At 38.0% G+C, this 13,337-nt stretch overlaps 1 protein-coding gene across 2 annotated transcripts in view; it reads right to left on the bottom strand.

Annotated features, from left to right (window-relative positions):
* The window catches only part of rtf2 (replication termination factor 2), a 33,563-nt gene extending 24,275 nt beyond the window's left edge, over nucleotides 1-9,288 (bottom strand). Inside the window, exons 1-5 of one of the 2 annotated variants that reach the window (XM_017480087.3) lie at nucleotides 9,044-9,288; nucleotides 5,801-5,895; nucleotides 3,995-4,088; nucleotides 2,866-3,005; nucleotides 53-131 (exon numbers count right to left, since the gene is read on the bottom strand). In XM_017480087.3, the coding sequence (XP_017335576.1) occupies nucleotides 53-131; nucleotides 2,866-3,005; nucleotides 3,995-4,088; nucleotides 5,801-5,895; nucleotides 9,044-9,112 (477 nt within the window). In that variant the 5' untranslated portion in view covers nucleotides 9,113-9,288. The remainder of the gene's footprint in view (nucleotides 1-52; nucleotides 132-2,865; nucleotides 3,006-3,994; nucleotides 4,089-5,800; nucleotides 5,896-9,043) is intronic. The other variant, XM_017480086.3, reaches the window with a different exon arrangement.
* Between the last annotated feature and the right edge of the window lie 4,049 nt (nucleotides 9,289-13,337).

Below are 13,337 nucleotides of genomic sequence, written 5' to 3'. Positions count from 1 at the left end.
CCTTACGACTTAATGTATTTAATACTCTAAGTTTTATGTTATGGCTTCTTACCTTATGACAGATCTCGGTCTTCACCTCCCTGAGAGCTCGTTCTGAAAACACGCAGCCACAGGAGAGCAAGTAGCAAAACCTGCCATGTGCACACACAATGAATATAAATTAAACATTACACACAATAATTAAAAATTTTCACTTATATTTTCAAAAGTATACATATTAATATCTTTTTTTTTTTTTTTTTTTTTTTTTTAAGTGTAATAGGGTTTGTTTGGTTTTTAATGTACGTGGCAAAATTAAGCACCCCTAAAAGAATATTTACAACAAGCACACACAAACAACCATTCTTCAAAGGTCCTCGGGAACCCTATTGTACAGTGCCCTCCACTAATATTGGCACCCTTGGTAAATATAAGCAAAGAAGGCTGTGAAAATTTGTCTACTGTTTAACCTTTTGATATTTTCTTCAAAAAATTCACACAAAAAGTCTGCTCTCATGGATATCAAACAATTGCAATTTATTATTATTTATTTTTTTAAATGTAGGTGTGCTGCAATCTCTATGGACGGTGCAGTTACTATTTTTGCACAACATAATGAATCCTTCTCTCTCTCTCTCTCAATAGAGTAAATGATCATTGTTTAATTCACGATTTGAAATGAAACTGCGTCAGTAATTTTGTTCCCCCAGAACACCTGTACACTTACCCTTTCATGCAATTATCTAATGTGTGGCAGCAGATCAAGGTACAAAATATGCAGATATGGGCCAGGAGAACATTCCTAAGAAAAGGATGTCTCCATCCGTTCATGAAATTCATAATAGGAGGCTGTCAAGAGGCCTACACAACATTAAAATAACTGCAGAACATTCTGGCAAGTACAGGTTGCTCCCTACATGTGACACCACACCACCAAAAGAACACCATGTACACAGTGAAGAGTGAAGGTGAAAGCATCATGCTTTGTGGCTGCATTTCTTCAGTTGGAACTGGGGCTTTAATCAGGGTGGAGTGAACCATGAATAGCTCCAAATACCAGTAAATATTGGAACAAAACCTTAAGGCTTCTGCATGACAATTACCCAAATCAAACCTCCAAAATCAACAAAGGAATGGCTTAAACAAAAACTAGATTGAGGTTTTGGAATGGCCCAGCCAGACTCCAGACCTAAATCCACACCTGCACAGGAGATGCCCAGCAAATTTGATGAAACAAGTTATTAGTTTAGGCATGTGCACACTTAGGCAACCAGGTCATTGTACATTTCATATCCTTCATTCTTCCCCTAAATGATTCTTATTGTTTTTCATAGGGACCGCATACTATATTTAACTTTTAATTATAAGTAATTTGCTGTCATTACTGTTTCACTGCCCCAGCTCGTTATGAGCATACCTTATTTCTACCACAGCATGCTTACTTGAGAAGTGCCTTCCAACACTGTACTCTTTGAAGACAGCAACACTTCCCTTTCACATAAAGCACCTTTCAAAATTTCAAATTTAGACAACCTGTTTAAATTTGTAATTTTTCCTCCACTCAAGTTGGTCTCTGGATAAATAAATAAATCAATCAATACATAAATAAATAAATCTTATACCCAGGACACCATGTGGAGTTTCTGACTTACTGAAATACAGTAAGCCGGAATTAAATTTGAATTAAAAAATTATTTGTCAAAGGAAAATCCAAGGAAAGCTGGCAGGCAAGATTGAACAATGTGTTTCTTTCCTGTGCGATCCCAGCTGCATGCAAATACAGATTAATTGGCCAGGTAAAAACGAAACGCACTCTTCCTATATTTTAATTGTACGGCTTGCACAGATTGGGACATCTGGTGTACAAACAGTGCAATTGCATTAGATGTAAGCTCACTTAGCACTTTATTAGGAACATCTGTACACCTTTCCATTCATGCAGCAATTATCTAAATCAGCCAATGTGTGTCAGTAGTGCAATGCATAAAATCATGCAGATACAGGCCAGCAGCTTCGGGTAATGTTCACATCAACCATCAGAATGGGGGAAAAGTGAGATCTCTAGGATTTTGATCATGGCATGATTGCCGGTGCCAGATGGGCTTGTTTGAATATTTATGATCTCCGGGGATTTTCATACACAACCGTCTCTTTACTCAGAATGATGCAATAAAGAACTTCCAGTGAGCTGCATCTCTGTGGACGGAAACACCTTGTTAATGGGAGAGGTCAACGGAGATTCGCCAGACTGGTTCAAGCTGACAGACGAGCAACAGCAGCTCAGATAACCACTTTGTACAATTGTGGTGAGCAGAAAGCCATCTCGGAATGCACAACAAGTCAAACCTTGATGCAGATTCAGTCAGGTTCTACTCCTGTCAGCCAAGAACAGAAAGCTGAGGCTACAATGGGCACAGGCTCACCAAAACTGGACAGCTGAAAACTAGAAAACGTAGCCTGGTCTGATGAATCTTGATTTCTGCTGAGGCAGATAGCTGAGTCAGAATTTGGCTCCAACAGCATGAATCCATGGACCGAATCTGCCTTATTTCAACAGTCCAGGCTGGTGGAGGTGGTGTATTGTAATGTTTTCTTGGCACACTTTGGGCCTATTAATTATCAAGTAATCAATTATTGCTTGAATGCCACAGCCTATTTGAGTATTGTTGCTGACCATGTGCATCCCTTCATAGCCACAATTTACCCATCTTCTAATGGATAGTTCCAACATGATAATGCACCATGCCACATAGCACAAGTCATCTCAAACTTGTTTCATGAACATGACAATGGGTTCAGTGTTCTTCAGGGACCGGATCTGTAACAGTATGGAATTCCTGAATCTAGTATTAAGAGGATATGCCAGTAAAATGGAGTTGCTCTTACTTGTGTTTGCCATTCATTTCCAATCCCACTACAGGGCAGATAAACATGGCGCAATGCATGTCTTCATAGCAGTCACCCTTAGCATTTCTCCTCTCCCCTTCCCATGCTGGGTTATCAGTCAGATTCAACTCTTTCACATCCTTCATATAAAAACACAAAACATAAGTACAAAAACACAGAAAAACAATAGACAAAGATTAAGCATGTGTAACCAATACATCAAATTCCCCCATATTTCACCAAACTTGACACTGACAGAGACCCAATTAACTAGAAAAACAACCAAAGGTATTAGAAGCTTATTACCTGCATAAACACAGACTATAGAAAATAAGTGAATATTTTATCCTTAGGAGAAGCAACTTCATGTAATCATAGTCTTTATTAACCCCTAATAACATCGCTGCTGATGAAGCATATCCTGTTTGCACCCTCAGCAAAAACTTCAAAGTCTTTGGCTAATGCTGTTTCTCTCACTGCACATAAAGATGTTATTTGAGTCTAGCCAGCATCTTCATTACACTCAATGAAATGTTTAAATGCAAGGATGTTTAAATGTTTAAATGCAGTTTTAGTGCTGCACTGTAGTGCATTTTGCTCAGTTTAATCGGTTTCCACAGCCTACATTTTGGAAAGACTGTGAGCCATCTACTCCAGCTAATTAATATGCCTAAGCAAAACAGTTTCCTCCAACAGCCAGACTCCGCCCTTGCTTTGTGCAACAAGTGGCAGAATTCAGAAAAAAGTAGTTTCGAGGTTTTTTGTCCCACCAAGAACTACATGAACTAACAAGAGTTTGTTACATTCAAACAAACACTTCAAATGGTTTTTTTCTGGCAAAGTCATTAAGAAGTATAGTTTTCCTTATTTCTGGTTGGTGGATGCGTGAAGTACAATAGAATTAGTGGCACTTATATCAAAAGTGTACTGAATCTACTTTTCTACCCATCAACTGTAAACGAAACAATAATAGCCTGCACACAATCTGCTCACCCTGAAACACGAATAAGAACACTAAGGGTGACTGTGCATACATGTATGCATGTAACAATGTATGCATAGTTAAAATAGGACTTGATGCATGACCTTTCATACTTAAATTCATATCAGTGTTCATCCTTGGGCTTACCTTGATGCCACGTATGTGTGTAACAACTTCAGTGTTTGGTCTTTCTGCTGATTTATCCAACAGATACTCAATGATGGCATCTTTATTGAACAGCCTGTTAAAAGAATTCAGTTAAGTTCGAACCATATCAATGTTAAACGGATAGAAATTATCCATTTGTACAGTGAGGGAAAAAAGTATTTGATCCCCTGCTGATTTTGTACGTTTGCCCACTGACAAAGAAATGATCAGTCTATAATTTTAATGGTAGTTGTATTTGAACAGTGAGAGACAGAATAACAACAAAAAAATCCAGAAAAACGCATGTCAAAAATTTTATAAATTATTTTGCATTTTAATGAGGGAAAAAAGTATTTGACCCCCTCTCAATCAGAAAGATTTCTGGCTCCCAGGTGTCTTTTATACAGGTAACGAGCTGAGATTAGGAGCACACTCTTAAAGGGAGTGCTCCTAATATCAGTTTGTTACCTGTATAAAAGACACCTGTCCACAGAAGCAATCAATCAATCAGATTCCAAACTCTCCACCATGGCCAAGACCAAAGAGCTCTCCAAGGATGTCAGGGACAAGATTGTAGACCTACACAAGTCTGGAATGGGCTACAAGACCATTGCCAAGCAGCTTGGTGAGAAGGGGACAACAGTTGGTGCGATTATTCGCAAATGGAAGAAGCACAAAAGAACTGTCGATCTCCCTCGGCCTGGGGCTCCATGCAAGATCTCACCTCGTGGAGTTGCAACGATCATGAGAACAGTGAGGAATCAGCCCAGAACTACACGGGAGGATCTTGTCAATGATCTCAAGGCAGCTGGGACCATAGTCACCAAGAAAACAATTGGTAACACACTACGCCGTGAAGGACTGAAATTCTGCAGCGCGCGCAAGGTTCGCTGTTCAAGAAAGCACATATACATGCCCGTCTGAAGTTTGCCAATGAACATCTGAATGATTCAGAGGACAACTGGGTGAAAGTGTTGAGGTCAGATGAGACCAAAATGGAGCTCTTTGGCATCAACTCAACTCGCCGTGTTTGGAGGAGGAGGAATGCTGCCTATGACCCCAAGAACACCATCCTCACCGTCAAACATGGAGGTGGAAACATTATGCTTTGGGGGTGTTTTTCTGCTAAGGGGACAGGACAACTTCACCGCATCAAAGGGACGATGGACGGGGCCATGTACCGTCAAATCTTGGGTGAAAACCTCCTTCCCTCAGCCAGGGCATTGAAAATGGGTCGTGGATGGGTATTCCAGCATGACAATGACTCAAAACACACGGCCAAGGCAACAAAGGAGTGGCTTAAGAAGAAGCACATTAAGGTCCTGGAGTGACCTAGCCAGTCTCCAGACCTTAATCCCATAGAAAATCTGTGGAGAGAGCTGAAGGTTCGAGTTGCCAAACGTCAGCCTCGAAACCTTAATGATTTGGAGAAGATCTGCAAAGAGGAGTGGGACAAAATCCCTCCTGAGATGTGTGCAAACCTGGTGGCCAACTACAAGAAACGTCTGACCTCTGTGATTGCCAACAAGGGTTTTTAAACCAAGTACTAAGTCATGTTTTGCAGAGGGGTCAAATACTTATTTCCCTCATTAAAATGCAAATGAATTTATAAAATTTTTGACATGCGTTTTTCTGGATTTTTTTGTTATTATTCTGTCTCTCACTGTTCAAATAAATCTACCATTAAAATTATAGACTGATCATTTCTTTGTCAGTGGGCAAACGTACAAAATCAGCAGGGGATCAAATACTTTTTTCCCTCACTGTAGGTCTCTTCCGTAAATACTGCAAGCTGCATTCTTTTACCTCCCGAGTTCACAGGCCACAATAGGACGGCGCAGCTTCTCTTGGCTCAGGCAACAGTATTTCCACTTGGCAGCAAGTGCTGCATTTTTGTCCACCTGAAAAAAACAGTTTTTGAGAAAAGTTTGGGAAAGTGAAAATTCCGGTCTGGAATGCTTGCTTGTATTTAGATGCACCTCCTTACTCTATGGGCCATCGTAGATCCTGGGGGCAGAGCTTCATGAACATGGGCAGGAATCATTTGAATGTTGAGGCCTAATCTTGAACTCACTAATCTTACCTAATGCACCTTTAAAGGGTCATGAAACCCCCCTCTTCCAGTTCAATTCCACCTTTTGAAAAAAGCAACTTAAATGGGTGTGGATGGCTGTGTGAAGGGTAGTGGGGAGTGGGAGTGGCAAGGCAAGGCAGGTGAGGAAGATAGGGCGGGCAACTGTCATCTGTAAGTGTCCCATGCTGACTCTCACTAAAATTCAAGGGTAAAGTGTGAGGAATTGTAAGATTTCTATAGCTGGCAAAGTTAGAATCCAATGATATACATTGACTACCATCTGTTTTTTTTCCCTTTAAAAGTAACTGAATGTCCTGTTATGTATATTACATATATTAGATTAATCATCATTTTGTATAATTGTATACATATAAATGTACATATACAATCATTATTATTCATTTAGAAAAAAAAATATATGTTTATATACACACTATAAATGATGTTTTAACACGTTTCACAATGGGGGTATACTTCAGGAGTAGCAGCAGGGATAAGCCTCTGGTATACTTTGTTTTTTACGTGTAAACTAGCGTCTGCAATCAGTCATACGTATAGCCTTCAAAGTATACTCCATTTGACATGTAAGTGTACACAGGCAGTCGACGCATGCGCATTACGACAACTTGAACTTCCCCTTCTGGCCTAGAGTCAGTACAGAACAGTAAAGCAGATCTTCTGGTGTGAAGGACGACAACGAAAAAGAATCACAACACCACGAAGAACAATGCTTTGGCAATCTTTCGCCACAATTAGCACCCATATACAAATCCTTATACGCTTTAAGGCTAGAATTAGACAAATGTGGGTACTTTCTAACCTGCATGTGTTTCCGTCTCTTCCATTTATTCAGTTTTTTCTTTGACTACCCTGACAAAAAACAGCCCTGGGTCACTGTTGCCACCTTGTGGAACAACTAAATAGTGCAAAAGAATTAAATGCACATGTGCGACCTACGTGCAGTTAGAAAAACCGGGCGTTCCTAGTGTACGCTTAAAAAGTGAAGCATACTTTCTGCTACAGGTGATCAGATTGATCAAGGTGGGGGAGGGTGATGGCTTTATAAGCTTCAGTCACATTAATGTAGACATGATCCAGAATATTTTCATCTCTTGTGGGACAGGAGACATATTGGGAAAAAAAATCTGGGAAGTGCAATCCTTAGGTTGGCATGATTGAAATCGCCAGCAATAATAAAAGGCACCGACTGGATGTTCCGTTTGTAGCTTGCTAATGGTAGCCCCAAGTTCTTTCATGGCTAGGTTAGCATTAGCCTCCAGGGGGACATACACAGCAGTGATTATGGTGCATTTAAACTCACGTGGTAGATATAAGGGTCTAGACTTAATAGTGAGGTATGTGTCTCAGTAACAACAGTGTCTGTACACCAACAATTGTTTACATAGATGCCAACACCTCCTCCTCTGCCTTTACCAGTGTCCACTGCTGTTCTGTCGGCTCTGAAAAATTTGCAACCCTCTAGCTCCATCGTGCTTTTTGGAGTGCAGCCATTGAGCCAAGTTTCCTGAGAATTATAACATTGCAGTCCACAAGTATTTCCTAATTTATCCAAAGCCGTAGTTCATCAATTTTGTTTGCCAGAGAACTTACATTAGCTAGAAATATGCTAGGTAGTGCAGGTTGATGAGGGTTAGCCTTTAGCTTAGTCCACTGGTCTCCGTGTTTGCCCCGTCTTTGTTTACATCCTCAGCGTCGACGACGCCTACTACTTCCTGTCACTTTGGCTGATTTGCCCGAGTAAAACTGTTGTGGTTAAAAATTAGACATTAGACAGGAATAGCACCACGAGCTGTCATGGATAATTAAGAGACAGTGTCTTCTCATACGATAAGAACACGCAGTCTCATGAATAATTATGAGACACCGACACGTCATCGAAGTACTATAGTACATTGCCACGTCACTGTCTGTGACGTGTGGCATGATGTCGCTTTTAAACCAGGAAACCCTACAATTAAAATTAACGGACACTAACATTGTCTTTTATGATGTGCAACACGCTCCAGGGGTGGGAATCAGAATATTGTCTTAATCTGAATCGGGCAATCCGATTGCGGGGTTTACACGACTCAATACTAATTATAATACTGCCAAATTCAGAATAATATCGGAATATTGATGTACATATAAATGTAGTCAATGTCTTAAAATGGACTTAAAAGGTGCATTAAGTAAGAGTAGACATTTTTTTTCTCCAAGATTAGGTCTCTAACAGTTAGGTCTAACATTCAAATAATTGCCGCCCACGTTCATGAAGCTCCGCCCCCAAGATCTACGGTGGCCCATACAGGACAGCGTCTATAAAACGATTGACAGGAGCTGCATCCAATTACAAACAAGCATATCATACCAGAAGTCAGTTTCCCAAAATCTCAACGATTTAATACACTTTTGCTAAGGACACAACTTAATGAATTGTTTCTCAGTATCATGTTCTACATATCTTCCAGGTCATTTGTACAAGTAAGGGAAAAAATAATAATAATAACTATTGCGCCTTTAATAAGCTATTATTATTATTATTATTATTATTATTTTACATCCCTGTCAACTCGCTAGTCAGTGAGGGAACATGGCTATTTAGACAAATAACATTAGTGAATTTCCATCAAAGAGCCGCACAGAGAACACCAAATGATAAAAAAAATAAATAAATAAAATAATTTATAAACACACTGCAATGTTTCAAATGGAACATTTTAGCTTGTTCTGAGCACCGAGCTGCTTGCTGCTTTAGCCTGAATGTGAAACACCTGGGAGAAAATCTAACTCATTAAAATATGACAAATGACACACTGTTAAACTTGGAGGAACACGAATAAAAAACATTACCATCAGTATTAATATTAATAAAAAGTAGTCCCAACTGGCTAAATAATAAATCCCTCGAACGTTAGCCAGCTAGCTAGCTAGCTTTAAAGCACACGCGTTTATGTTAGCTAACTAGCGCTTACCTTTTCCACTTTCTTTGGTCCTTTGACCAGTTCGTGTCTTTTAGGAATAGTTCCTCCGTCACATCCCATCTTCACTCACAGATCTTACTATTTTATACACAAATTCAGAGAGTTCCCCGAGCAAACAAATCTCAACCTAACTGGTGTTTGCACATAAACAACCAAGGAAACCCTAAAATAGACAACTATTCTGTCTTGTTCTGCCTCTTTTTCGTCTTCTGTTGTTTATATGGCGCATGTCAAACCAACTAAAAGGTGCATTTCCGCCACCTACTGGACTGGATTGTGAATGAATTCTAGAATTAGAATTTAGAAGTTCAGAACCTTCTTATGTCATAATAGTTGAGAACAGAGAAAATCTTGATGATATGTTCACTAGACCCATTCAGAGTCTTTATGAAGACACCAAAGTTATCAGCCAATATTGTTTACATTGTGTTAATTGAAGCATGAAAAAATGCTTGCGCGGACTCTGATCTTTCTTTCGTGGGTATTCACAGTAATACAGTGATGAACTTATACTAATTTATTCAAATGAGCATCATCAACATCACTTAAATACTGAAAACTCACAGAATATACATTATACATCAATCTCAACTTGAATATATATATATATATATATATATATATATATATATATATATATATAATGTTAATATTAATTAATTATTAATATAATTATTATATTATTATATTAATATTAGACCAATTACTAATGAAGTATGTTGAAGAAATTTGACAGTAAGTTAAAGAAATTCACTCAGCTGGGCGTCCGCCATTACTCAAAGCCTATTGGCTGATTTCGGTCATGTGACTGGACTTTGATCATTTTTCCATAGCATGGCTTTATTTTAAATGGAAAATTCTGTGACCCTGATCTTTCTGTCATCCAAGTACATTTATGAGATCATTCTTCAGTGCTCAATCAACAGCCGTGGATGCACAACTCCAAAAATACAGTTTTGTGACTCTGATCGTTTTTTAATTATGGTCTTCAATGACAATCTTTCCCTGTTATATGCTATACATTCTAGCAGTACATGTTTTACTATTTCTGGGTATCCACACTTTTCACATTCACCCGTTTCATGTTTCCCTATTGTATATAATAAACTTTGATTTAGTGTTGGTTGCCCAATTTGCAATCTAGTTGTTGTCATGTCCTTTCTCCTGTTATTAATTGTTCTTGTTTCCACCCCTACATTTCCTTGAATACTGTACATATGCCTTCCTCTTACTTCATTTTCCCATTTCTCTGCCAATTCTTCTTTACTTTTGTTAAAAATCAGTCCCTTAATTTCTGCCTTACTCATTTTTACCCTGATATTAATATCAGGTTCTTTCAATGCCTCCTTGGCCAATTTATCTGTTTCCTCATTTCCTTTTACTACAACATGCGCTGGGACCCACAAAAAAACTAGCCCCAATTCCCAATATTATATAGACTCTGTAGAATTTCACACAAAATGTCTTGACTTGCTGAAGATACTCCACTCGCTAAACTTACTAGTGCTGTTTGTGAATCTATATACATTACATAACTTTCAGGCTGCTTATCTTCCACCCACTGTAATGCCAGGGTTAATGCTATCAATTCTGCCATAAATACAGGTATATTTAGTTACTCTTTCTGCTATTTTAACTTTGTGCTGAGGAATATACACTGCTGCTACTGTTCTACCTGATTTTGGGTCTTTTGATATATATGTATATATTTGAGCAATGTTGTTATATGCTTGATTAATGTATTGATGAACAATTATTTTCAATGGCATATTTTGTTCTTTTCTGTGTATCTCTTTATGTAAATATAGGTCTGTTTCTGGCATTGGGTATAGCCATGGCGGTATAGTAGGAATTATCAAAGAAGGAGCTACTTCTATCTCATTCAGCCCAATTTCCTGTGCCTCCTTATTGACTATCCAACCAAAACTAATATTAATCTTCCATATTCATTTTCCTAATACTTTTCCGGTACCTTTTTAACTGGATGACTTTCTTCATGCCCTTTTATATTGATCCAATATCTCATTCTCAATTTTCTCCTATGAACTTCTAGAGGCATTTCCCCTATCTCCACTTGGATTTATAACACTGGAGATGTTCTAAATGCTCCGCAACTTATCCTTAGAGCTTGAGTTTGAATTACTTCAATCTTTTTAAACCATGTTGTGGATGCTGAACTGTATATCAGACTCCCATAGTCTATTGCAGATCTAATCAATGCATTATAGATTCTTCCTAGCGCCCCATTCGGCCACAGCCAAGCACCGTATTCCTTTTTTGCATTTGTCTACTAACTTTTGAATGTGTACACCAAACATCAATTTTGCATCCATCCACATACCTAAAAATCTTATTACTGCTACTTGTTCCAGCTCTTGTCCATGCATTTTAATACTCACTCTAGGGTTTTTTCAATTTTTTTGTGAAACAAATTACCTGCGTTTTCGCTACTGAGAACCGAAAACCCCATGTATTTGCCGAATTCTCAACCTTGTTTATTGCCCCCAGCAAACTCTTCACGACATAATTCTCATTTCTTCCCCTCTTCCATAAGGCACCATCATCTGTGTACAGTGATCTACCTACTCCCATGTCTATTTGTGAATAAATATCTTTCCTGAAATTACCATTTTATCAAGTTTCATTAACAAGCCGTCCTTCCACAACATATCATATGCATAACCCTAACCCTAACCCTATAGAAAAATACTCCAAGTATTATCTCTTTATTCACTTTATTCACTTCTTATTGCCACCTCCAAACTAATTGCAGAATCCATTGTATCCTTCTTGAATCCTTCTTGAAACCACTCTGGTATTGGGAGAATAACCCTTTTTCCTCAATATAAGACATCAGTCTTGATATTACCATTCATTCCATAAGTTTGCACAGGTTTGAGGACAGTGCTATAGGCCTATAAGTGCTTGGTTGAGACTGATGTTTCCCTGGCTTAACTATCAGCACTGTAATCCCATGTTTCCACACAGACGGTAATTTCCCTGTTTCCTATATTTTATTAAACAAACCCAGTATTGTCTTTAATAATGTTTTATCATAAAAATGATACATTTTTAATTATCTCAACACAGATTTTATCTTTTCCTGGAGAATTTCTGTTTACCCCCGATAGTGCTCTCTTCATTTCATATACTGTAAACTCTGCCTCTATTATACTACCTTCATACCTCTTTTTCATAAAATTTTAGGATTTTCTCTTGTTATAGGGAATATATGCATTGTTCCCTATTTTTTCTCGTTTCTAAAATATTGTCATTACAATGCACCTTCATACATGTGTCTGCAAAAATACTTCTGCTTTTTTGCTATGTATAACTGTGAATTTATCCTTATTTAATTAGTACTGGTATGCTGCTATATCTCTGAATCCCACTCATCTTCCTAATCATCCCCCATATGTCACTGATTTCGATGTGTTCTCCAATATTTTCTCAGAATTCCCTCCGATATTTTTTCTTTACTATTCTTATTACACGCATTACTATTGCTTGTATATTGCTCTTATATAATAGCTTATTAAGTCAACAATAATTAAAACTTCTTCCAAGTGCTTTATTTCTTTTTGACACTACCTCACTACTTTTGGCTTGTTCAACTGTGTTGGTGTTTTTGGGCAGCGCCCCCTGTGATCAAATGAACATATACACGTTTCTATTATATTGAACAGTAGATGGCGCTGAATGGTCACCTTAAATAAACTTGTTGGCTTATAGACTGTTTATAAACATGTATAGCTGTATTATAAACATAGATGCATTAGTCATTTTTATATTATGGAACTCGCATTTGTTGCCAAAATAGCTGCTATACCTGTGCTGCTACATTGCACAATAGTTACAGTTTACAGATAACAGCCCATGTCCTGTGTATTTATTGTTCTGTTCTGTATATTCATTGTATTTCCCTCGTCTCACACTGTTGTGTATTTGCACTATATTTAGTCTTTAGTACTGTTCTGTGTTGCACCATGGTCCTGAAGAAACATCATTTTGTTCTAGTTTATACAAGCTATATGGAGGAATGACAACAATTCTATTCACATACTATTCACATGAAATTTTCACCAGACATCAGTATTAACTAAAGAAATCTGGAAATATAAAGCATTCACAACATTAAAGTCCATAAATAAAGTTATGTGTAATAAAGTGAAATGACACAGGAAAATCGTATTGAACACGCTAAGGAAACACAGTTCTTCATGGCAAGGTAAGACAAGGAACCAACTGAAATCCGTAAGTAATTATACCCCCTGTCTGTGCATAT

The sequence above is a fragment of the Ictalurus punctatus genome, chromosome 11, assembly GCF_001660625.3.
Source record: "Ictalurus punctatus breed USDA103 chromosome 11, Coco_2.0, whole genome shotgun sequence".
Classification (NCBI taxonomy): domain Eukaryota; kingdom Metazoa; phylum Chordata; class Actinopteri; order Siluriformes; family Ictaluridae; genus Ictalurus; species Ictalurus punctatus.
Note: the sequence above shows the minus strand (reverse complement) of the source record. Positions and strands in the feature narration are given on the sequence as shown.